General features: G+C 32.4%; 1 protein-coding gene and 1 long non-coding RNA gene across 5 annotated transcripts; one reads left to right on the top strand and one right to left on the bottom strand.

Annotated features, from left to right (window-relative positions):
* Nucleotides 1–66: 66 nt before the first annotated feature.
* On the top strand, nucleotides 67–15,929 carry LOC148600666 (uncharacterized). Its single transcript, XR_015917095.1, has 6 exons — nucleotides 67–776; nucleotides 4,445–4,514; nucleotides 5,552–5,570; nucleotides 6,247–6,973; nucleotides 8,368–8,521; nucleotides 15,522–15,929. It is a non-coding gene; the product is annotated as an uncharacterized LOC148600666 (long non-coding RNA).
* Nucleotides 15,930–17,491: 1,562 nt separating this feature from the next.
* Nucleotides 17,492–26,753, bottom strand: LOC148600665 (uncharacterized). 4 transcript variants are annotated; one of them, XR_015917094.1, is made up of 4 exons: nucleotides 20,529–20,647; nucleotides 19,944–20,004; nucleotides 18,419–18,644; nucleotides 17,492–17,559 (listed from the first exon to the last, which is right to left on the bottom strand). XR_015917094.1 is itself a non-coding variant. In XM_088555144.1 (4 exons), exons 1-3 carry the CDS (start codon nucleotides 26,246–26,248, stop codon nucleotides 18,625–18,627), a joined length of 192 nt encoding a protein of 63 aa, XP_088411270.1. In that variant the 5' UTR covers nucleotides 26,249–26,753; the 3' UTR covers nucleotides 17,492–17,559; nucleotides 18,419–18,624. The 4 variants fall into 4 exon arrangements, 2 of the variants coding, with proteins under 2 accessions (XP_088411270.1, XP_088411269.1); XM_088555144.1 differs by lacking the exon at nucleotides 20,529–20,647 and adding an exon at nucleotides 26,166–26,753 and having other exon boundaries at nucleotides 19,916–20,004; XM_088555143.1 differs by lacking the exon at nucleotides 20,529–20,647 and adding an exon at nucleotides 26,166–26,739.
* Nucleotides 26,754–27,865: the final 1,112 nt, after the last annotated feature.

Raw genomic sequence — 27,865 nt, 5'->3', positions numbered from 1 at the left:
TGAACAAGTTACTTTGATTATACCAATACACTTTAATTATAACATATTGTCTGGTATGTTCCTGGCTCTTTTGACATTATCGCCGAACATGCGTTACAGCTTTCAATTTCAAACATTACTGTACTTTAGCTGTTTAATTGAAGTATCATATTTCTTTTCCTTTGAAGACAAGTATATTCATATTACCAGTCATTTTAGAAACAGACGAGGTTTGTGATGTCAGAGTGAAACGCTTAGTCTAATCACTAATGATGCATAATCGTTATTAACTTGGGCACCGGCAGTATGATATCAATGATCTGGTATCAGTATGATTCTACGGTCTAATTAGTCATTATATCTCAAAGTTGTGATGACTGTTAATTTGATTCAATAAGTATTGTGGCTACTCACATTTTACTTAACTGTTATTTCAAGTTGGTGTTTTTCAGATTTTGATGAAAATAATCTATGAGTTGTCCACTAATGTGTTAGTGAGAATATCAAATATCGGAACAAAAATACCAGGCGTCTGCAATGTAGTGATTTAATTATGTACTGAAGTCAACAAAAGCAGTGTTGTTTAAACAATCGAAATTTGGGACCATCATGCCTTGTCAATTCAAATAATTCAACATCCTGTTCAGTTTACGTTTCATCAGCTGCACCTAGTATTCGTCATTGTCTTACCAAAGCCTTCAATTCTAAATACGATGGATATCTTTCTGCAAACGACTACTTTATGTAATCGTTTTTAGTGCATATTGTTTGTTTGGATTAATATTCTATATGTTCAGGTAAGCCAATGTCTTTTTACATTCCTCATATAATGTTTATCATTGAAATCAATAATGCATTGTTTAAATCAGAAAACAATGTAGTTCTCAGATTTATCACGTTATGATGTTTTCGTTAGACTGTATTCAAATAAGAAGTCTTTTGATAATCGGATACGATCACCCAATAGTCTTGAAGGTTTGAGAGGGTTGGCTACAGAGTCTAGAATTAATTGCCGAAAATCCGATTGCTTTATAAAATCAATGTCAACGACTTCCGAACAGTTTGAAACTTCGGAATTTACGGGGTGAAAGTCCACTGAAAATGCAAAAAAATATGGAAATATTGGGCAAATTCTAATTAAGTGCAGCTCTGCTTAAATCAAGGCAAAAACCTATTAGCAATCCATGTATTTCTTATTCCCAAATACGTTTTGATTGAAAATCCTTCAGTAGACCTCACTGAAACTGTACTCAAAAATGGAAGTGCAAAGGAAAATTGCCCACTTGAAATATTTACACTTTAAATTTTGTTACATTCTACTACTTAAAAGTACGTGCCATTTGCCGCCAGAGTTTTTATACTTTGACCTGTCAAAAAATATTTCACGATATATAGCAAATCCGAGAAAATAAACATATGAAGACTTGTTTTTAGGACAAAACATATGTATTTGAACCTTTTCTCTGCTCGGCGGGTGTTTCTAGAAAAGCATACCCTACCGGTACACCTGGTCCATGCTGCTAGGTTTTAGGGGAGTCCGAGTTGCTCATTTACTTTTGTTTTTTTTCTTTGTATTATTTTAATTACTTTATGTTCTTTGTTGTGTTTATCTGTTTCCCATGTCTGGTTTTTGTCCCTGGATTACATTCTTTTAATATCCGCTAGTATCTTGGTTCCCTTGATTATTCTGACGGAAATTGTCGACATGGAAGTAGACGATTGTACAAGTGTAGATGTGCTGTTTTGTCTTTTAATACTTCGATGGATACGGTTTTACATTTATTTATTTATTTATTTATTGAGAATTTGAAACTTATGTGCTGTGTAGAAATGAATTGTGTTTTTCCAGAAGGATTGTCCACATGGAAGTGCATCGTAAACAAAGAATGACGGTTACGTCCATTATAGGCATAGCCTAAAATCATATTAGACCATAGATTTGATCATTGCCCAATAAATGGAAGAAAAAAACATACGCCTGTCTGTATTAACATAACATGTCATACAGTGATGAATCCGAGTTGAACTACATTCTGTTGCTCAACAAAAAACAAAACGTCTCAATAATTACTGTTTCGTACAGTCCCTGTATGGGATAAACTTCCCACTTGCCCCATACTCCATTTCCCAATACCTTATTCCCTATAGCCCCGTTCCCCATTGCTCCATCCCCCATTGCATCGACTTTTTCCGTTGTCTAATGCCTTTTCCCATTCCGAAAAGAAAAAAAGTAAAGTAAATGTTTTATCAAACACATGTAATACATTAGGATGTAGAAAGTTTTGTGCAATCAATCTCGCCGGCGAGTTCGAGAATTACCGAAATCACGCGATATTTGCATTGTTTACATGTATTATCGCCACTCCGAGCTGCATGAGAAATAATCATGCGAAATATTCTTAAAACTATAGATATATGTATAAATTGTGCATGAATTTGATTTCTAAAATTATTCTTAAAAATGTTAAAATTGTACATAGATTTTTGTTGATTGTTGTTATACATATATTTCGAACCAAATTCTTGAAAATGAGATGTTTTTGCAAATTTAAATTGCGAAATCCTTAATGGCCCTACATAACTAAAACGTTAAATTTGTCAAAATAAACATCATATGTGTGGCTGTGATACATTTATTTCAATCAAATTTCTCAAAAATAACATCTTTCTTCAAATTGTAAGGGTGCTAACAATTTTAATTTCAATAAAGGTCCCAATTTATTGTTAAAACTAATTTAAAATGGCAATATTTGTATCTGGCTGGTGGTTGCGACACTCATATTTCAGTCACAAATCTTCAAAATGACATAATTGTGCAAAGTGTTTGTGTGCGAACACCTTTAATATACCTATTAGTCTAAAAGTATTGTAAAAATTGTTAAAAATTGTGTATATAATTATTATGTTGATGGCTGTGATACATATATTTCGGACCAAATTCTTGAAAATGAGATATTTGTTTGCAAATTAAATGAGTGCGAACACTTAAAATTAGCTTTATGGTCTTATATTATTGTTTAAAACGTTAAAGATGTCAAAATAAGCTTCATATGTTTGGCTGTGACGTATTGTTTTCAGTAAAATTACTCAAAAATGACATATTTCTACAGATTGTAAGGATGCAAAGTTTTACTTTCAATAGTGGTCTAAAATTCTTGTATAAAATATTAAAAATGGCAAAATTATTATCCTTTTCGAGGTTGCGACGAATGATATATTTCTGCGAATTGAAAGGGAAGCAGCATTTTATTTTTTTTAAATGGTCTTGTTATTATTGCCCAATGTGTTTAATTTGTCAATATTAAAATCATACGAGTGTCTCCGACACAACATCACTTCAGTATAAATTTTCAAAAATGGTTTACGTTAAGAAATCGTGTGAGCGCGAACATTTTCAATCTATAACGACCAGAAATTAAATACTGTACAAATGTACTTCCGGTTAATATTTAAAAAAAATGTCAATGGATAATGAACTGCGACACCTTTAATAATTAAACATTACTCCAAAACAAGCTTGTTTAAAAATAATTTTAATTGCTGTCATAGAATTATGATAAGTACTTTGCTAGCGGAACAAGGCAGAACAATTAGGTTGATTGACCAATCAAAATTATTCCCTCGCCCCATTCCCCTATTCATTTACCCCATTCCCAATGCCAAATTCCCCATTGCCCCATTGCCCCACACTCCATAAAATGAGAAGTTTATCCCATACAGGTACTGTATTATTCAACTAAATAGTATTGATTTCAATAATAAACATTATATAAACATGTAACTAGAAAGTTTGTGACCTGTAATGAACAAAAAGTTACCCAAAAAATTAAATTGATCCAAAAGTGATTACATATTGGATATCAACAAAATTGTGATATACACAGTATAAAAAAGAGATATACGTGGTGGTCCTGAGTTTGATCTTGTAAATCGCCTTGCTTCAAATTGTATTATAATGCTCTTCGAAGAAAATATTCACGACAGTTCAATTTTCGCGCTGCCGGTCATATCGCTAAAACAACGAAAATTTTATGGTTTGCATAAGTAATTTTTCAACTTAAGTCAATATCTAGGACATTCATTGTTGAATTGTTGTCATTCATCTTTTAAAGTATTCATTAAATACAGCTCTGAAAAGTTGCTGTATACATTCTGATCTTCATGTGTCATTGAACGTAAAAGCGGATGCTAAATTGTGGAAAAAAATATTATAAAGTTTTAAAATTTCACAAACAACGAAAATGTAAATATCTTATTTTCAAATGAATCTACATCTTTCAAAGTCAGATTTCGTAAATTCCTGTTCCTAAATGTATTATGCAGGGCATGTTGACATTAATTTGCATTAATGTCATTTCTGAAAATTTTGATAAATATTGTAATTTATGCTATGGTCTAGCTACAGAATCTCTAATCGTATAATAATTAAGTTTTCGTTAAAATCCTGTCATTATTTTAAATTCAGTGTCCGCTTGACATGCACTAGATGTTTTGGTTACGGATTATTTGCATCTCCAAACAAGAAATACGTCCTGGTAATGCCATAGATTTATTTAAAAACGTTATGTTTATCCTATCTTGTTTATATATTTGTATTTACATGTTTCATTAAACAATGGATCCCTGTCTAGTCTTTATCCTTGGAAAATATTATTTTGATTATCGCTCGAGAATCTTGGTTCCATTAATCAGTCGATCAGTTTAATGCTATTCAAGATAACAAGATGGAATCTTAATAACCATTATGGTTTTTTGAAATATTTAACAGCAGAGTGAAATTTTATACTTTGCTACGAAAGGTTTGAATACAGTGGCTAGATATTTGCGATATCACATCACGGACGATGTGAAATGAACTAGTGATTGGAAAAAATCGCCGTTGCGATTGGTGGTTTATGTGATTGTTTATAATTTTCTAGAAAAACCTGGTTGGTTGAGAACGAAGTTATGACGTTTCTAACATTGTTCTCCTAATACTAATATATCGCAAAATATCAACCCTTCAGTTAATTTTAATTCGCCGATGCTCCTCTGTTATGATGTTGATATTTTGCCATATTCAACATATACTAATTATGAAACCTACAATTATTATTAAGTTTTAATAAAGTATAGGATTTTTATTCCAATTGAGATCGCAAGTGTAACAATGAAACATACAGAAATGCAGAAAATGTTGAAAAAAGATGTTCTTTCAAATATATAATTTTTTTTAAAAATATCAAAATGTATTTCAGTTATAGTAAAAAACATATACTAATTATGAAACCTACAATTATTATTAAGTTTTATTAAAGTATAGGATTTTTATTCCAATTGAGATCGCAAGTGTAACAATGAAACATACAGAAATGCAGAAAATGTTGAAAAAAGATGTTCTTTCAAATATATAAATTTGTTAAAAAATATCAAAATGTATTTCAGTTATAGTAAAAAACAGTGCTTCGTGCTTCCGATACTGATTTGTCTTAATATGAATATCTTTCTTTCTATGATGATGAATCTGTTTGAATTTTAAAAGCACTTTACTACACTTACAAGATTTGATTTAAAAATTTTAGTTTTTTTCCAGGTTTAAGATTCGGAAGAAAGTAAGTTTTACACATACGCTACGTTTGCCAGCGTACACTGAACATTGTATTTACTTTATTTTTTTTTAAATTGGAAAAGAGCATCTGTCAAAACATAAAAATGCCATTAGACCAGAAGGCAGTGTAATCTTTATTCTTAATCACTAAAACAAAGCAAACATATGAAACAAAAAACTAAATAGTTAATGATAATAGTCTATGTCGCATCAATCATATTTCCAAAACTCTTTTTAAAAGCCAAAGCTGCTGAGTGTTGACACCCAAGTAAGATTTTTTAGGTTTTTTTCAGAAGTTTTTAACAAACGTGTTTGAAATGTTCTTGTTTTGCATTTTATTTTGGTGTTAATTCTTTCTTTACTTTTTGGAACTAAGTTATCAATAATAAGCCGAACAATCTTTTTGTTTCATTTTCTTTTAACTATGGCATCACCAGCGGCGCACGTTTGTACTAACTTATTAGTTAGATCAGGAAATCTCACATGGTCAAAAACATAAAAAAACAAATTAGCCGCTTGTGTATTGTCATGTCTGAAATAAACTTTATACCATACGTTAAGGAATAACATGTCGTTGTCTTTTATGTTCATTGTTATTCATTTCACGTTTATTTTCTATAGATTAAGTCGATTTTCGTCTTTTAATAGATTCAATTCATTTAGTTTGGGGCTTTTTACAGCTTGTTTTATGGTATGGGGTTTGCCCATCATCGAAGACCGTGTTGTGATCACCTGTAGAAAATTAATTGTTCGTTCCTTGGCATTTGGTTGATGACTGTTTCATTTGCAACCAAACCACACCTCCTTTTTATAATAGAGCAATGTACATCCCAGTAAATATGTCTACGATAAAGGACGACTGAACACAACTATTTCTCATCTGTATTATGGATAATAATGATCTCTTAGAAGGGAAGTGATACAGTATAAAGAAATAAGGGTTGACTCTTTCACAAGACGACATCAGGTACACCAAAGGAAAAAGACATTAAGAACAAAACAAAATCTTAAAAGAACAAAAAATCTAACTGCAACACCCAGGTGAGACAAAGGTATGAACAGTATTTAAGGTCGTCGATAATACTAGATGCTTTACATTTGTCAAACTCGAACGTATACACTCTTTTGAAAACGTTTGATGGTATAGAATCTTTATACTAGTACAGTTATTTTAATGATAGTTTGAAGGAGTCGATCATATTGGATACGGACAGTTTTTATCTGCCCGTCATATCCTGTTGGCGGCTGGCAATTTTAAAGTATGGGTAGCTTTTCCCCGTGTAACACTTTATGTTTCAGCCAGTGATTTCTTGGAAATATGCGTGATGGTTCCAAATTCTAGAAGGAATATATATATATGGGTTGGCAGACAGCTATACACACTGGAACCGCTGGAATATTTACAAGGTGAATAGAACTGTTTTGCACAAAGTTTTGTTTTCGTCTGTGGTTCTTAAATTGGAAGTCAAAATTTGAGAACAACTTCAAAACGTCAAAAGTGTCTCTTCCTTCGAAAAAAAAGATACAGATAATCACTAATTCTATGGGTATTTAGCAATAAAGCATCTTCAATAATCTGAAAGCTGAAATCTAAAAACATGGTCCACTTTGCATTCCTTTTGTAAGATTTACTTACGTATAAATTAAGTCTCATAGAATTCTATGAAAATATCAGCAGTCAGATGTGCACAGTCAGTTTCATTTTATTCGTCTTCTGTCTGTTGAAAAACTTATCCAGCGAACTGTATAAACATGTTGACTATAGAAATCAAATAATGTGAAAAAGTGCTACCTCAGCAATGGAGTAAATAGTGATTTTGATTATTTCCTTCTAGAAAAGCAGAGGACGCTTACCTTACCGGTGCACGTGGTCCAGGCTCCCAGTCTTTAGTGGAGTCCGAGTTGCTCATTTACTTTTGTTACTTTGTAAGAGTAATCAAGGGAACCAAGGTTATAGCGGTAATCAAAAGAATGTAACCCAGGGACAAAGACCAGACATGGAAAACAGACATACACAACAAAGAACATAAAGTAACTAAAATCATACATACAAAGTAACAAAAGTAAATGATGTATGTATGATTTTGGTTGCTTTGTGTTCTTTGTGTTGTGTGTGTCTGTTTTCCGTGTCTGGACTTTGTCCCTGGATTGCATTCTTTTGGTTGCCGCTTTAACCTTGGTTCCCTTGGTTGCTCTCTCAAACGCAACGGAGAACATGAAATAACAAAAATTGTACTCACACAGGTTCAGATAAGTAGCATAAAACTGTCGATTTCTACAGTTATCCGACATTCTTAAGTCACTAAATTTTTACTTTAACATGCTTTTTTGCAAAGGACGATAAATACAGGTATCTGCACCGTTTGAACAATAGTTCCACCCATCGCCAATTACCTTTCTATTTAGTAACATTTTTCAGTGTGTGAATGATTTGTATCTAACTGCCTACAATCCGCTCGAATTTTTAATAAATTATAGCGATATTTTAGATTGGGCAAAGTGACAAACGAAACAAAAACTGCTTGGATAAGACATACATGGTTTGACCGTGGATCGTGGATGACCATTAAAATTAATTTTTTACATTCCAACGAAAATTGTTGGTCGGTAAAAATAATGTTCAACCTTCAAATTTTTCACAGTTTGCACATTGAAGATGGATTATCATAGTTTTTTTTTCATATTTTAATGAAATATTTCAGATTTCGGGACATAAAATGTAAAAATGAATTATTAAACTCGGAACCATTTTTTTGTCTATTCAAATAGTCTAACAACTTTTTCATGTCCATTATATCTAGTATTTTAGATTACAGGCCACTGATCTTTGTATCAGCTTGATATTGTATTATATTGTTGGAAATGAGACGACATGTAATCATTTGTGCGTTATAGCAGATACCTTGCTCTTTCTATTGCTAGTCGAAATCGGACAACATGTAGAAGTAATTATCAGTACGTATTTATCGTTTAGATTAATATTTCCAGAGTACAGATGGGACAATCTTTTATAATTTCTTATAAATCTTTATAACTTTGTGTCAATTCAGAAAATATAATACAGTAGCAAGGGCAGGTAATAACTTTACCAAAAAAAAATCACGTTTTTCGCTATGTTGCGGCAACGAGCGTGATATTTTCCTGACTCCGCTTGACGGAATTGCACCGACGTTATAAATAACCGGTTACGAAAAGAATTGAAAGCACTTGCTGCAAACTAAAAAGAGGGAGAAAAACGCCGTCAAAAAGATATTCAGTGTATTTAATCAAGTCGGAAGTTCTGTAAGGACATTGAATATCTGTTTTCGATTTTCTTGTACCACCTACCATACAGCTGATGTTTTTGTATACGATATCTATAATAATTGACCTTCAATATGTGGTCGGTCGTAAAAAAGCTTTGTTTTGCAAATCGACGTATTCTAAGGATCATGAGAGTATTTTAAAATTATAGTACCGTTGAATAAGTTTCTGTTATTATGATTTAAACTCTTTCACATGCGAAATTAAGGTCACACTTCATTGTTCCAATAACTCTCAGAGCACATATACATTCGATTCAAAGAAAAAATGTATTGTTATGCCTTTTAAGGCCAAATTCTTCTTCTTCTAAGTTTTATGACGAAACTACCGCCGTATAGTTTTGATTTTATGAAGTGAGCATTGGACTATAGTCTTTACTTTTTTGATTTAGGTACATGGATGATATGTGAATATAAGTTCACAATTCGATTCTTATCTACTAGTAAATGACTCTTTGCAATTTCTTATTTTATCATCGGTGTGAAAGGTTGGGTAGACCTGTTTTCCGCTTCCCGATATTCAGAAAGGTCTTCATTTCACTAAAAATGTGCTTGGATAAGTTTGATGAAATTGATCAAGATTACACTGCTGTTTTTCCCTTGATTTGTTGTTGTTTTTTGTTAGAATGTATTATGGAATATGTTTCTTAAAGGCCTTGAAGTGGATTCGAGAGCTTCGTCCTCTGTACACTAAGAACTAAAATAAATACGACGTGCATCAAATTCATTGAACAAATTCTTTCGCGTTTGATATATCAATATAAATTTGTGTTATGCAAATATCTTGACACCCGAACGATACTTGATATAAGAAGAATAAATAAGTAAACAATAGCCACATTTGAGAGATAAAAGGGAACTAAATGCAAACAAAATACAAATAAAACGCATACAAATAAAAAAAGTGAGGCCCTAATTTTCGGGCTTACGGATTTCGTCAGGGGCAAAAAGTAATGAATTTATATAAACTAAGTCTCATATAAGTTTCTACTATTAGCTTCGAAAATGTACAGAACGAGCGATGCTAAGATTCCACATACCTCAGGTAATTACTTTGAAAGTAAAGTCCTAACGACGAGATCAAAATTTCACCTTTTTCTTATGATAGCATGTAATCGTTAGAATATCATAAAAAACCAATATGTATATATGTTTTTTAAAAATAAAGTTCTAATATGACGTTCTTTAAAGGCTTTTAGACTACACCTGGTCTTTTTTCGATTGCTGTATGAGCAACACGCGACTTATTGGGCGCGGTTTGTGTGTGTGTAAATAACTGCCCAAAACAAATACACGTAACATTCGATGTGTGACAGCTGTTTTCAGTAGCATGAATGAACATCAAATTCATATTTGATAAAAATATTGAACGTTTTGTTTCAGAAAAATATATTATATTCGTAAAAATCACTTATACACATACTCGGTAGCACTCGCCACTTGCCAAGTCCAAGAAACCGACAATAATAATCGTCAATGAATGAAACATTGTACCTGTCCATATGTGATCACAGTGCAAACGACTATTATCATATATTTAACTTCGTTTAACTTTTGCGGGCCTCTAAGGTTACGGTTTGTTTGTTTGTTTGTTTGTTGGGGTTTAACGCCCGAGCAGCAATATTTCAGCTATATTCGGGCGATGAATATGAAGTGGATAATAAAATGAACATGAAATGATGATGAAATGAAAAATGGGATGGGACACAAGGATAATGGGGTCGACAAATTTTGATTGGCACTGGAAAAAGGAAGAGGTGGGTAGAGTCGGGCAATTTAGTTTACTGTGGCGGAGCCCTCTGGTTCCTACTCCGGGAGAATACCACAGTAGGGTGTTTTTAATGTGCGAGGAACGTGGCATCTTTCCCAACATGGCGCACCACCATGCATGGTTTGCGGTCAGCTTTTCCGAATTACAGCCTGACAACCCCAGCATGTAACACACCAGGGGTATCCCATTCCACAACCTGGGGCACACATCCCAGTTGCTCTGTGGGCAGAGCGCCCTAGCCCCCAGCTAAGGTTCTGAGCACTATTTAGTCGCCTTCTACGACAAGTTTAGCGCTGCTGCAGGCATATTCGTTTGACACCCGGACCTGCACGTGTCTCTAAGGTTACCGTAATATGTCACGGAAATATAAAAAAGTACCGTTATTGTTCTATTAGAATCGAAATAAATCACGATCGCTCGGAGTAACATAATGCAGCATAAATGGTCAGCCCGTGTTAAAGAAAAAATAATAAAATGGAGTATCCGTGATTTTTTTTTCCTCAATTGAATCGGAAGTGAAACACCTCTGGAAAACTGAAACGTTTTATTATAATTTACACGAGATGTTGTAATTTACAATAGTAACTGAACCGGTTGGTCATTTGATAGCAAGTGAAAGGCTTGGCGTGTGTTACTTGTTCAATGCGGTATATATTATTTTGAAGGACAGTTCCATGCTCTCAGTTTTTAGTGGAGTCCGAGTTGCTCATTTGCTTTTTGTATTTTGTATGTATGATTTTAGTTACTTTATGTTCTTTGTTGTGTATGTCTGTTTTCCATGTCTGGTCTTTGCCCCTGGATTACATTCTTTTGATTACCGCTATAACCTTGGTTCCCTTGATTACTCTTTCAACTTGTGCTGATGTTTGCCAAAGATGTTTCAATTCACATCACTACAATCAAGGTCTTGAAACCCTTTTGCTAAACTGCAAGTTAAATTTGAAGCTAAATGAATGATAAGACTTTTAATTTGTAAATTTTATCAATGCAAATTATTTAACATAGGGGACATTTTTTCAATAACCAGAATGCGTGGACGGAAATGAGCACTTTTTAGCAATATATCTGATTTGCAAGACTTTCAAAACTTAAATTAGGTTTATGTGTAATATTACGCTACAAAAAAAAAAAAAACAAAAAAAAAAAAAAAAAAAAACAACAAAAAAACAACAAAAAAACAGAAATTCTGTTAGCTGAACACTCTCGCTAATTGGATCATCTCAATTTGCAGTGACCTGACACTAAAACTTCACCTTATGATGCAAATTTTATAGTTTTATAGTACCCATTCTACACACTTTATTTATTTATTTTTCCCCTATTGTTTGACCATCATTATAAAAAAAAAACAAAGCTGATCTGGCCACCTCCATCATAAAAATAAGCCATTTTGTATAACCCCTTCCATGAGATTTTTTTTGGTGTTGGTATTGGCCTGAATCATAAAGGTTCTATGGCAGAAAAGGACCGAAAACAAGCATAAATTCCAAACATTTACACGAGAATAGGGTGTATGGTTGATTGATTGATTGATTGTTGGGCTTTAACGTCCGAGCAGCAATATTTCAGCTACATTCAGACAATGAACATGGAATGGATGATAAAATTGACTTGAATGATGATGAGATGAAAAAAAGGGATGGGACACAAGGATAATAGGGTCGACAAATTTAGATTGCCACTAGAAAAAGGGAGGGATGGGTAAGGTCGGGCAATTTAGCCTCCTGCGGCGGAGCGCAAAGGTTCCTACTCCTATCGAATACTGCAGCAGGGTTCTTAAACGTGCAAGGAACGTGGCATCTTTCCCAACACGGTGCACTACTATGGTTTGCGGTCAGGTTTTCCGTATTATAGCCTGACAACCCCAGCATGTAACACGCCAGGGGTACCCCATTCCACCATCTGGAGCACACGTCCCAGTTAAATTTGTACTTAAATGTATTATACCGCACAGGGAAGGATTTAATGTATTTTGGGGATTACAACCTTTTAAGAAACGTGTTGAATATTTATTATACGAATCAACCAGATGCATGTAATACACACAGCAAACGCAGAAGAACTCCATTACAGCAGATAAGAGGTTGCAGACACTGTGTATTCGATGCGAACACTTGACGTTTTTTTGAAAGGGCCGGGGTGAAGAAGTCTAAACTTAAAAAGAAAAAGCAGGATCATTTACGTCCTAATCTGTCTTAATTTATCTTCGTGTGACAAAATCGGTCCTTTCAATCGAAAACAAAACGTCACAAAAGTTTATAGAAATGAAGAAACATGATCAAAATTTTCATCCCCATCCCACATTAAAAATCAGATGGTCTCTCCCTAAGCACTTTCTACCCAGAATTTTGATACAGGTATTGAATATTTTGGGACGATATCAAAATGATATAGCCGATTTCATCCTTCATTTTCTTATTCTGTGAAAACGACGTGAGCTACCGGTCTACATATCTGAATATCTATGAAAAAATGCTATTACGAGATGGAAAAACATGCCACCTAGGAAGAATTGTCCAATTCAATGTTCTTGTAGGCCTCGAGGTAACCTTCAAAAGTCTCCGGTTTCATCGACAACCCAATCAATCTAGCTTGGAAACAGCAACGACGTCAGTGGTAAGTGTGTGAAAAATGGCGGAAATGACTTACTCACGTTTTACCTATTAAAATACTTTGTGTTGTGATTTTGCGCCAAAAGCGACGATGTCCAGATTTGTCACAATTAGGTACGGTTATTGATCTGTAGCCATGAAGCAAGTTAATCCCTTATATTCTGTAGAAATTCTAAATAAATGAATTGCAAACATTTATTCACAAAATATGAAGAGATATTCAATTGGCGATTTCTACATGCCAAGTTATTCGCATTAAAACACTCAAATAATCCATTTCAAAAAATTAAACGGAAGTTACGACTATTTCTTCTGTCAACTACAGTGTATATGTTCATCGACGCTTACCCTACCGGTGCACCTAGTCCATGCTCCCAGTTTTTAGTGGAGTCCGAGTTGCTCATTTACTTTTGTTACTTTGTATGTATGAATTTAGTTACTTTATGTTCTTTGTTGTGTATGTCTGTTTTCCATGTCTGGTCTTTGTTCCTGGATTACATTCTTTTGATTACCGCTATAACCTTGGTTCCCTTGATTACTCTTTCATCATCCTGAAAAGAAATCCACATAAAAGCCTAAAAAAACAATAGTAAATCTTTCCTGTATTGTATTTCTTTCAAACATGTTATGATAGGAAATAAATTTCAAAGACTTTAATGCGATAAAAGATATATGCATATAATTAAATACATTATAATACTGCAATGTTCCCCAATTTTATACAATGACCGATCACAATTTTCTTTTCAAAATATTTATAGTTTTTCTTTTGCTAACGTTATCAGTTTGCATATATGGGTTTTTATTTTTGAGCTGTTAAATAAAATAAATTCAAATGTTTGGTTCCATTTACGTAACTTAATTTACCTGGTGTACAATTTTAAAAGGCAAACATTTTTCAAAAGCACGACACAGTAATTGTTTTTGATCCGTATTTCATGAAAGGTATTTCCATTTAACACACTATTACCTACCCGAAACATCACCAAATACGATTATGTCCATCTTGTTCACTATGAGAACAAAGTTTTGTGCAATGTTAGACAACGTTGTAATTGATGCGAAATAATAAAAAGGCTCTTGCTCATGTAGTCACTGCAGTAAGTGAATCTGTTTTATTTGTCACTGCACCGGTGAATGTGTCGATGAAAATTTCTACCGAAAGTTGTAATGTCAAAATTCAGTTAACCTTGATTTGCTGGCAGTAGTGTGAATTATGCCCAGTGATCTCTAGTATATCTTTATTATATACAAATGTGCATATGACAAAACCTTTATTGTCAAAGAAGGTTAGGGTGAGTACTTGACAATGCATTTATGGCCAAAGAAGCATGGGTTGTATACTTGAAAAATCCTTAATTGCCAAAGAAGCACGGGGCGAATACTTGTAAACTCCTTTACTACCATAGACGCACGGGCTGAATACTTTACAAATCCTTTACTGCCATAGACGCACGGGCTGAATACTTAACAAATCCTTTACTGCCGTAGAAGCAGGGGGTAAATACTTGTCAAACCCTTTATTGTAAAAGCAGCACAAGTTGAATGCTTGACAAATCCTCTCCTACTATAGAAGCTCTGTTTCTTTTGTCTGGTTGTCTGTTATTTCACGTTATTTGACTTTCCTCGCATCTTAATAGTATATTCAAATTTCTAATGGTTCTGGAAACGTTATTTTTTTTATTATTTGTGGTCTCTATCTGCATTTTCATACTTCTGCTGTACGTTCTTATATCATCGGCTATAGTGAAAATTCATGAAATACTCAGTCTTCCGGGACAATCATTTGTAATTACATGACCGGTGATAAGTCTCTGGTATTATCAAAGCTAACAAAATAGAGACTGGTGGCACTGTGGTGCTCGCTTTTGTTGAACAAATTCTGGACGATTTGCAAACGGCTCCGTGTAGTATTTAATAGTTGTAAAAGTGCTTGGCGTAGTGTTTTTTTTCATGTATCGTAGTATAAGTGTGTATGGTGGTGTGTTGACATGTATACATTCAATAATTAATACTTGTAAATAGTCATTATTTCTTCAGGGGTGGGTCGACAAAAAGTACATTTTCTGAAAAAGCCTACAAAAGCTATATTTTTATATAACCTAGATAGTCAAGTGGTCTAGGGCGCTGGACTTGATGCAGGTGGTGTTGCCATAGATGTCACAGCGGTACGAGTTCGAGTCCCGCGGAGGAAACGACCAAACATTTGACAATTCGAATATCGTTGGGAATTTTTCAGACCCTTCTATATATATATATTCACATTTTAGATTGCACCATAGGGTTTGTTGGGTTCCAACTGATACCACCAATCATTTATCATGAATGAATCAGCAAAATAGTAGCTAGTTATATGTTGGAGAGCTGTTTTGGACCCATGTAACAACATGATATGAAGAATATATAAATATGTAAATATACGTGTGGATGAATGGAAAATGACGTATATCTACGCAAAGTGCTTGTTTATGAAAACCAAGGAAAATAAATCTTTGTGCTTATAATAAGATAAAATGTGAAAGAGGCAATTGTAAAGAGATATTGGAACTATCAATGTATAAATAACCTATTACACATCATGCATAAAATATTTATGTTTATGTACATACATGCATTGACAGAAATAAACATAACATGTGCTTTGAAAATATGGTGAAAATAAAGATTACTTGCTTGAATTCTTATAATCAGTTGCGGTATCCTCCCAGTTTTTAGTGGAGTCCGAGTTGCTCATTTGCTTTTGTTACTTTGTATGTATGATTTTAGTTACTATATGTTCTTTGTTGTGTATGTCTGTTTTCCATGTCTGGTCTTTGTACCTGGATTGCATTCATTTAATTACAGCTGTAACCTTGGTTCCCTTGATTACTCTTCCTCAACAGGGACATGGATTCAAAAATGAAATTACTTGAATATTACAAGTACATATGTACATAAATGTTTTGCAAAAATGATATAGTCATTACATGTTCATACATTCAGTGAATGCGTCAAAAGTTGTTTACTTAACTTTGACTGTAGATGTGCACAAGTTCTACAGGCCTTTGTACTAAGATAAATACATACACCTACGTAGATATAAATGGTATGTATTTCGGATTGTCTTTCATTGCCATTTCCGCTAGTGATCCAATACTTCACCACGCTTTCACTTATGCGTTTCAATGTACGTCAGACATTACGATCCAAAATGAGATAATCATAAGTGTTACAGGAAGAGCTAAATAAATTTACTGGATTCTGGACAAGGCAGAATATTCAAATACATATAACAATTACTGTGCTTACTTTACCTTCTATCGGAACATATGGATGTTTATGTTGAAAATAAAGGCTTTGATGAAACATCGTAAACACGTTTATAAAAATATATTCCCTGAAATCGCTGGTGAAGTAAGCACAGCATTTTTAGCTAATTTAAGGAGTCTTTTAAGTGCTTGTCAAGTTTCCTGCCAGTAGTATTTCTACTTCAGACAAATTATATAGCCATTTTAGTAGAAAGGTTAGGAATGTTTCTTCGTATAGTTTAACATACTATACATTCTAAATGGTTTAATAAGATAGGTCAACTTATTTGTCAACTTTCTGTAATTGTAATTATCCATCGACAGTTTATGATTTGTATTTTTCGTAATATCAACCACCAGAAAAAACGTTTCTTTTCATTGATCATGTACACGAGATACAAACATAATATTACCTGTAAGTCTGATGAATCGAATGCATTTACGCGAAATCTTTATTTTGTTCAGTGCTTTATCACTTTCTTTCGTTACAATTTGTTTTAATTTATTGTTTTACTCTTTGTTTGTTTGCTGTCTTAGGTATTTCGGTTTTTTTTTATACTTCCCTTGTTTATTTTTATTTTATCATAAATTTGAGTACATTTATTGATTTTGTTTTTTTGTTTGTTTATTTGTTGAATTAGTCTTCTGTGTTGGTTTTATTTTTGTATTGTTTGATTTTCTAGTTTATTTAAAAAAAAATCAAACTTTGTATCTGATTGATGGCATGGTTTGTTTGTTATTAATTTAGACTTTTATTATAAAATTGTGTTTGTATATACGTACCAATGTTTACGAGCAATCTTATTTTTATTAATGAAATCAATCTGTTGTCTTTGTCCCTAGAATTTTGTATCTTATTTCTGTTGTCTAATCGTAGTTTCTCCTTGTACATGTACATATGCCATAGAAAGGTTTTATTTCAACAGAGATTGACAAAAAAAAAAAAAAAAAAAAAAAAAAAAAAAAAAAACAATGGATCAATTTTCTGCAAAAAATATCTTCATTTCTTCTGGATGAGACCCTAAAATTAAAATATTATTTAAACTGATCTCTGCAACTGTATAGTTAACAATTGTATTATGATTACGATTAAGATAATAAGTTAAAGAAATATCTGTAAGGAGAGCACAATGGTCATATCGTTCTTATTTAAGTTCGCGAGAAATATGACGTCGTTAATTTATTTAACGCACTTATTCGATCGACGACCAAATGGGCAACTCGGACTCCAGTATAAAAGGTAAGCGTCCTCTGCTTTCTAGAAACACCCGCCGAGTTGCTTATGAAAAGTCATGTCCGTGGTAGACAAACGAGGAAAGGAAAACTATGACGCGCTGAACAAATCAGTTTTCAAAACGCTGATGGATACACCATAACGATCCACGAGTTCATGATGACGACCATAAAACTTCTGTAGTGATGACTTCAATCTTGTAGCAACATAACCCTGTTCCAGAAGCCTATTTGTTAGAATTCTAGCGCGATAAAAAAAGTCTGCGTAGTTTCGGCAAGCTCTGGCATAACGTATGAGTTGTGATATGAAAACTCCATACGCAGGTGCTGAAGGGATTTTGCCACAGATGAAAGTTGTCAATTTTGAATGAAAAGTCATCACGTTTGTCGGAAAGTTTGGTCAGTATTTTTCCCTCACCATCGATTTCTATGTGTATGTCAAGATATGAGGCAAATGTACATGTACACGAAAATTTGAAACACCGGAAAGTTGGAAACCACCGCAGATTTGTTAAGGTACCAGCACTTCCGATGGAAATGGAGTCTTAACTTGAACTTAAATTTTCGCATACATATATTGTATAAAAAATTAAAGGAATGTATTGAAGACGGTGTTTATTTTCATATTGATAAAAATTAACGCTTACCGATTTTCTTTTCTTTGGTGGAGATTAGTGTATTTTTTTATTTCCCGGGTTAACTTCCCTGTTAATTCAGATTCTTTTGACTTCCGAACGCTTTCATGTTTGGCTGATAACTATCACTGGGGACTATCTCAAGAATGTGATTTTCATGACACACATGGTGCTGTTGATCCAACTGTGTGCTCGCTATTGAACCTATCTTGCACCAATCATTTAAATGATATTTTCCCTATAAACATTATGGAAATTTTCATATTAATTTCACGGAAAACCGAATTTTTAATATTAATATGATTGGTATTTTTCGTATTACCTTTATACAACTCATAGGTATACATAAAAATGAAACAACTACAAGATAAAATAATAATTATTATCATCATAACAGTTGCAATTTTTTTTAATGAGACAATGAATATACAATATTTTCATGTGTTATTTCAAGTGTTATATCATGCTCTTCTAAGATTTTTGTTCTTCTGTAAGCTTTATATCAGTATTTAACTATTCTTAAATAGATAATGTAAATTAAATGAAAAGCTGGTTTTAAACACATACAATATCATATCTAAATGTTTAAAGCAAAACTCAAGGTTATTTTTACATCATAAATCTCCTGAAAACTCTAATGGTGGAAATTAAAGTAAATGTTACCATGTGTGCGTTGTGTTTTACATGAAACAATAAAAAACAAAGTAATTAAAACATTATATTAAAAACGTAGATTACAGGTTTATCCTAATAAGTGATCATTTCGTCAACAACGAAATTATTCATCATTTTTTTAATATCATAAATGTCCTGAAAACTCCAAGCGAAAGTCACAATTGTTTTTTATTCTTTTTTTTTCTAAAATTACTAGAAGTTATTGTTTTTTTAGGAAATTGTTTTTTGTTCAAACGTGACCGCTTATTTACCGATTATGACGCAATAACATTCAAATAATATTAAATGACCACTTTTAAATTCACGCTGCAATGGAAAGGGATGTTTAGCGTGCTGTAAAACTAGGATTGAACCCATCATTTCGTTTTAAATGCCTGTATCAAAACAGGATCATCACGATACTAGCTGTTCCGGTGGTCTTATATTTATTTTGCTATATTTATGTTGGACCCAACATTAGTATGGATCGGATTAGTGTTCGGTGATTTTGTTGTTACCCTTATTTAAAAAGATATTTAAACATTGATTTAGAAACGTAAGTGATAACTAAAATTTTGTTATTTATTTATGAAGTAAATATAACAACCAATAATGAATCATTCTATAAACAACAATTTTTAACAGTCTTTTTGTTTCCCTTCTTAAAACCAAGTATAAAAACAACAAAAGCATTGTTGGGTATTGAAATAAATGGAATCATTTTGGTTTCTTTTGTACATGAAATAATTAGCAGCATTTATTATGAACACATTGTTTTCCGCGTTCCTTTAGATATTTTAAACAAAAGTCGACAACCCTTACTTATTAAAAAGTCATTATACATATGATACAAACCTTCCTCAAAATAGTGCTCTTTACAAACCTCAAAACGTAAGTGATATCTGTTGCCCTTCATAACACTCTTGAGCATCCAAACAAAGAATCTATAGGTGAATATTTAAATAAATGTAACCATTTGTTAATTGTTTTTACATTAAATAAAGAAACAACTTTATGTTTGGTTAAGTTCTGGTATCCAAACATGTAAGTTCTCTATTTATTTAGAAGTTATTATGACCGTTGTCACATTTTACAAATATGTTCAAATAATTTCTATAGATGTTAATTACTAAACCAACACGATCTTATATAGACAATTCACGTTTACGACAAAAGTTTCTCTATAGGTCACAAGTACTTACAGAGCACTTGCATTGATTGATAATACAGATGAGTAAAGCATAAACTATCAACTGCCTTTGACAGAAAGTACAATTAAAAAAATATATTTATAACTAAACTAAAAAATTATAGAGCAAAAGTCATTGTCGGTAGTTTTATAAACAAATACCAAAACATTAATCGAAAAACGCACGTCATTACTAAAATTATGTCACATTAAACACAATTAAAAAAGAAATATCGGTTAATTCCAAAAGTAATAAAGATGTGCATTAATTTGTTTTACCCTCATAAAACTCCTGGATGTCAACACAAAGAAATTATTCGTGAAAATTAAAATAAATGTAATCATTTGAGCGGTTTTTTTTACTTGAATCAATAAACACAATCAATTTAACCATTTAAGCGTTTTATTTACATTTTCGTACGTAAGCTGGCATCGGAAGGCCAGTTAATGGTACGAATGTTCTTTACATATAACAAATAAATTGAATATAAAATTGGCGAAAGGTAGGTAATATAATTTCATTTTTTCCCTTTTTTACCGTTCAAGTGGTTGAATTGATGGTGTTTAATGTTTCATGTAAAAATACAAATGTATAAATACATTAATTATCAATTGCCTTTTAAAAAATAGCCTCTTTAAAAAAGGTAGTTTTTCAACCGGAGTAATAGAATATCTTAACACGAAAGTCATAGTGGTTATATTTCCAAAAAGATATTAAAACATTCCTTTAGAAACATAATATATAATGTGAATTATGTAACATAAGAAACAGATGATATTAAAAGAAAATAATGGTTCTCACTGCCAAATAAGGAGTACAAATAAAAAAAAAAAACAAAAACAAAATCAAAGACAAGAACAACACAAAAAAAAAAACACAAAAACAAGGGAATGTTGGTAAAGATATCAATAAATATAACCATATTTGCATATTTCATATGAACAATAAACAAGGCGAATTTTTTGTGCAACTGTCTTCGTATTCATTTATAATATAGTTTTCCTTTCCTCTTTCGTCTACTCCGGACTTGACTTTTTATGAGCAATTCGGCAGGTATTTCTAGAAAAGCAAAGGACGCTTACCCTACCGGGGCACCTGGTCCATCCTCCCAGTTTTTAGTGGAGTCCGAGTTGCTCATTTGCTTTTGTTGCTTTGTATATATGATTTTAGTTACTTTATGTCCTCTTTGTGTATGTCTGTTTTCCATGTCTGGTCTTTGTCCCTGGATTACATTCTTTTGATTACCGCTATAACTTTGGTTCCCTTGATTACTCTTTTAAATAAACAAACTGTTTTCTTCAATGATATTGAGACTGTGCATGGTCACTTTAGTCATTGTTTTAGCCACAAGTAAATGTTGAAAAGTCAAAAGTTTTCATCGAGATAACCTCCGCAAAGGAGCGAAGTATTAAATTTTCTAAAAATGTCTTAAGATTTTGTATGAGGATTATCAAAATTAACTTTTATTCCTAACTTTTTTATCACAAACACAAAATATGTTGTTCGAGGCATGTCTTCGGGGGCAATACTATATTTCTCATGAATAAAGGAAAAATATTTTGCAGCTTCTTCGTCTTTTGAAACTGATTTAGTTTAGGTCGATAATTCATAATACATGCAGTATTTGAAATTGTGAATGCGATGTCGTACCAAATACCTTACTGTTTTTAACCCATCTAACAGTGAGTCAAGTTCTGGTCCCTGTCCCATCTCTTTCATTATTCGCGCCCTTGCTTAATCTTCGACCAGTCCATTATGATTTTAAAATTATTTTACCACTTTACTTAGTGTGGTTCTTTGAATTAGGGTCGTGAGATATCACTTTTCGGAGATTCTCATCAGTTTTGACATGGTAGGATAGGTTGTATACTAAACAAAGATTTAGAACATTCACACGGGTTCTCAATGTCTCAATGTACTCTTTTGTGCTTAGGTCCTGTTCTTAGTTAAATTGACGGGCGTTGGTGTTGGTACAACATCTGGAGACAATATATGGACAGATTGATATTTGAAGTATGGAGGTATTTCTTTCATAACTTCTTTTCGGTTAAGGATGTTGCTTCAATACCTTTATTTGCAAATAAAATGTGCAGAAAACTTCTGTTATTGTCATAAAGGGGCTCCAATCTGAAAGGTTTCAGAAGTCAGAAAGAAGCCACAACACAAATAATACTCGCAAATCTATACTTAGATGTGAAAGTATTTATGCCTAATGTGCTAAATGCAAAATCATGAAGGTTTATTTTAAAAAGATATTAGCAGGCAGTGGAAAAATATTTGTACGAATTTTATAGCCAAGATGTTGAAGTTTCGAAAGGAGGTCGTCAAAGATTTTTGATAATTGTATTGGCATAAAGCATTGGCAGAAATTACAGTTCTTATTCCAAAAACTTTCTTTGATCGACTACAAGGTTTTCACAACGAAGTTTTCTTAATTGTTTGATACCTTTTTTTCTTTAGTTAAGCATTAGAAAATGATGTACATTAGTATGTGATGATCCGATCTCTTAAAAAAGATTTCTAGGCGTTATCTGAATACTATGACAGATTATTCTGTAAATTCCAATATGGAGGCTAGAGGTATTGGCAGACATACAGATTTGTTTAAACTTTATATTTCTCTAACAAGCATGAATATTTTCATTTTCCGTTTTATTCTTGATTTCCCAGTTCACGTAACATTTAATGTCCCTCCGATTTCTTATTACGAGTTTGATAATGTGTTATTAGGTTTCTGTACGACATATATGAATCAATAGAAGTTAGGATCTAAGGCGATTTAGATATGCAACTACGTACGTTAAGCATTTAAATAAATATGTTTTGATTCATCTTGATTTGTTCTTCTGCGGAAATAAGTCTGAATTTTCTGTATCCAAAAAATAGAAACATCAAAAGTTAGTATATGATGTTCTTGTTTAACATATTTTACTGAATACAAGACAAAACAGGGAAGCGAAACATGTATCAAGCACAGAAGTCCCGAGTACATAAAAAACCTAAAATAATCTTCACTCAAAAAAAACAAAACAAAACAAAACATAACACACACAAAAACACACAAAACACAATTCAAAACAAACAAATGAATAAATAAACACAAGCACAAATGGATGACTGCAAAAATAAAATAATTTAACATGTAAAACTTGACAATATAAAACAAAGCAAGACAGCATATACAAAACTAAGGCACGTGCGATATAACACGCTATAAAAGACAACCAAAACAAAAACCAAAAAAAAACAACAACAACATGACGAGTATTTGGTTATTTTTCTATCATTGACTAGTATAAGTTATTATGATTACATTGAATCTACGTGTCAGTGTAGTTTACTTGCAGGAGGAGCACATGCCTACCAATATGCATCATCTGAAGTTATGTCACTTCTGATTTTTTGTGAGAGTACATAATGCAAGTGATTAAGTTTTTTGTGTGTTGCCTAATGTTTTATATCCGATTTATTTCAGTAAATTACAATTCATTTTGTTGTTTACCTTATGCATATATGTTGTTGTTGTCTTATTTTATGTTTCTTTTTTGTTTTACGCTCGTCGAAGTGCGGAAACAAACAAGAATTTTGAGGAGAGTTACAGTCCTTGATCTGCTAAGGTGTATTGAGGATAGCTCCGACAAAACTTGATTTATTTCAAATTCAATTGAATGTTGTTTATCCAGATTTGTTCTGGAAGTTTCTAAGACATTAACGTTTACACGTAAATACATTTTGATACATTAGAAGGCAGTATTCCGATTGTAAAATAACTTTTTTCGTTGAACGAAACAACAATAACAAACATGGCGGCGTCCTATTCTGATGTTGCGAGAACAGACACTAACGCTAGTGGTGATAAGGTGATAAAAAAGTTGATGACGACCCTAATTCTGTGAAACCAATTTTCGTAAAAGACAGTGATATATTTGGTTCTGTAATTCCCAAAAAAGAATCTTTTGTCACACATGTTGAAATATACAAGGCTATCGGCGAAGTAGTAGACCCATGTACAATCAAAGGTATCCAACGTATTCGTCGTATGTGGCGTATATATATGGACAACCAGGAAGGTCGTTTGTCTTTGTTAACAAAGGGCATTGCGCTGAGGGGCAAGCAAATAAACATTCACACACACAATCCAAACAACCCTTTGACTGCAAACCTGGCCATAATGAAAGTTATAGTGAAAGGGGTCCCTCTTAGTGCTGATGATGGCATTATTAAAAGAACAATAGAACTTAAAGGGGTAAAAGTGGATTTCATAACAAGAGCACATATCAGAGTTGATGGGAGACTCACTAACTGTGAAAATGGAGACAGGATCCTATTGTGTAAAACCTTTATAGAACCTCTACCTAAATTCATGAAAATGGGGAGATACAGTGCTATAGTCTTACACAGTGGCCAGTCTACAGACAGTTATTCAAATGAGTCAAATGTTAAAACATGCAATAAATGCTTTGAAACTGGGCATATGATTGTAGAATGTCCAAATGATTGGAAATGTAAAAGGTGTAATGAATCAGGGCACAGACAAATGGATTGTCCAGAAGCATTAACACCAGAAATGTTTAGTGACAATGAAGGTAAAGATGATGATGATGATGATGTTGAATTAAGTGAAAATGAAAATGATGATAATGATAGTACAAAAGCTGATGAGCCTGAGATACAACAAGAACAATGTGAACAACAAAAAAAGACAATAAAACAACAACAGACAATGAAACAACAGCAGAAAGAAAAAGGGGGTCAACAGTCAAATGGACAGGCCTTTGGGCAATCTGACAAGACACCCTATCAACAAGAAAAACCAAGAACTGGGAGAAATCAAAACACTTCCAAAAAAATGAAAAGTCTGTTTCTTTTGTTAAATCTCAAGGTACAATCGACGCTTCTGTAAACACTCCAGAAAGTAGAAATCAACATGGTAAGGGTAGAAACAAAAATCAACACACTCCTCCAACACCTGAGGAGAGGGACAAAGGTAAAAAAGCAAATAAAGTTTAATTACTATGTAATAGTGTAATTTTAATTAAACCCCCCCAAAAAAAACTTTAAAAAAAAGATAAAAATGGTATGTAAAAACAAGCTCTTCGAAAGAGTAAACATTGAATTGTGTTTTTGTGAAAAGATAATGATTCTTTTCTTAAAGTTTGTTGTATTGAATTTAATTGTGATGTATATTTCACATAGAGATGATATTAATATTTGTGTGAATGATTCTAATATAAAGAAAATCAAAACTTGTTTTAGTTTTTCTTTTGTATGCAATACATCTTTAATGTTGTGTAACACTATAATTAAGTTGAACCGTACAGGCACTTACTTTATTACGTTGTTACAAACTATGAAAAAATGTAAAACAATACAAGGTTCTAATGTAAAATCAAAATATTTAATAGAAAGTGGTAATAACAGAGTTGCCAAAATAGAGTTAATTATGTCAAACTATGTAGCTGATTTAATTTACAAAAACTGTGAAATGAGTTTTACCAACAATAGCTTGTTAAATAATTCGTTTACAAACAAAAACGAAAGAATAAAATATGTCAAGATCACATATCCTATTTATGTTTACAAACGTTTATTAAAACAGCTGAAGTTTGTTTACGTTTTATTTTGGATTTTACCTATTCCATTTTTAGCACTAGACAAACTATATTTGGGTTTTTGTTTATACCGTTTTATAGTATGTATGTACGACACTGTCCATTTAAATTCTGATTTAAGACCAAATTTTGGAAATTTACTTATCACTTCATATTTCATTCGATCTATAAGTGGTTACAACAATTGTCTCAATCGGTGTTTTCATAACATCTTATACGTGTACTTGCATATGTTACATGATGTCTGCAAAAAATATTTGCTAGCTTATACTGAAGAAACTTATAAAATCGAGAAATACTCACAGTATTTTATCCGTTTGTATCTCGAGCTCCACGTCTTTGTAGGGTTTGCTGTCTCGGTGCGTTTCAAAGAACACATTGATCATTTTTATCTCGTTTTGAGTAAGGAAACACTTGTTCAATCCGAATTCATCACATTTTGTTCCAAAGTTTTCATCTTACAGCTATCTTTCACAAAATACGCAATTGTCACAACTTACATTTTTTATATTTCTCAGGCTAATACCCATTGTCACTTCAGAACAATAATTTTCCCACTTTTTACGGATGTTAATGTTATTTTAGATGAAAAAAGTGAATATCCAGGTAAAATAGCACACGCTCTTGACCACATGTTTTGTGTCTATCATTATAAAGCTTTGACCCAGACAAGGTCAATAGGTGCTATCAGGTCACGTACACTTTACCTAATGTTTGCACCCGTTTTAAGTGTGTTGTGTAACTATATCTGTGTCATCGTTTGTGTAAAGTTTTTTGTTTGTGTAAATGTTAATAAATGTTATATTGATATATATGTATTTAATATAAATATTATTATCACTATTTACAATGGGATCTGAAAATGTATTAAATCTAAATACTTTAAATATAAACGGTTTGAAATGCAGAAATAAACGGAATAGAGTTTTTGAATGGATTAAATCACAAAAATGTTCGATTTGCTTTTTACAGGAAACACATTTTGATATTAATATTGAAAAAGAAATGTTGAAATACGACGAATTTAAAGTTTATTGCAGTAATGCAACAACAAACAGGTGTGGTGTTGCAATAGTAATTAAAAAATCATTAAATCATAAAATTATTGATACATTTTCAGATGAGGAAGGTAGGATCATTTTGATTAATATTGAAATAGATAATTGTATATTCTCTTTATTATGTTTATATGCGCCTAATTGTAAAACTAGTAGAAATGCATTTTTTAAAAAAGTAAATAGTATGCTTAAAGAACATGGGATTGGAATTCCTATATTGGGGGGTGATTTTAACGATAATTTCAAAAGTATTGATAGGAAAAGTATTAGAGTAGGGACACAAAATAACCAACCAGTTAATAGTCTTAAAGTTTTAATAAACGAAAATAAGTTAACTGATATCTGGAGACTTTTAAATGAAAATAAACAACAATTTACTTGGCGGAGAAAGGATAAGTCTCAAGCGAGTCGCATAGATATGATATTGATCGGAAAAGATTTTATCCCGTATGTAGAATGTTGTAAAATTAAGCCAGCTGTCATTAATTATACAGATCATCAGAGCATATTTTTAAAGTTTAAGACCGGTGCGTCAGAAAAAGTGAGGGGTTATTGGAAGATAAATAAATCGGTTTTAAATGATGATGTTTATGTAAATACGATTAATCTATTAATTGATAAGTGTTTTAAAGATAAACAAAATACTAATGACATACAATTGGCATGGGATGTTTTCAAAATTGAGGTAAGGGAGATAACTGTTGAATATTGCAGAAATAAAGCAAAAACAACTAGGGAAAATTTGAAACTTCTTGAGAAAAAATTGGGACATAAGTTGAAGGTAAGGGATGAACAAGACGTAGATTCAGATATTACAGATAAGGAAATTAATAATCTTGAAATTGAAATTGGTAAAATTTACGATGAAAAGGCAAAAGGGGCACAAATCAGATCTAGGGAAAAATGGATTGAACTTGGTGAAAAAAATAATTCGTATTTTCTTGG

This window comes from Perna viridis, chromosome 12 (assembly GCF_037379345.1).
Source record: "Perna viridis isolate PV_CMFRI_1.1 ecotype Kerala chromosome 12, ASM3737934v1, whole genome shotgun sequence".
NCBI lineage: Eukaryota > Metazoa > Mollusca > Bivalvia > Mytilida > Mytilidae > Perna > Perna viridis.
Note: the sequence above shows the minus strand (reverse complement) of the source record. Positions and strands in the feature narration are given on the sequence as shown.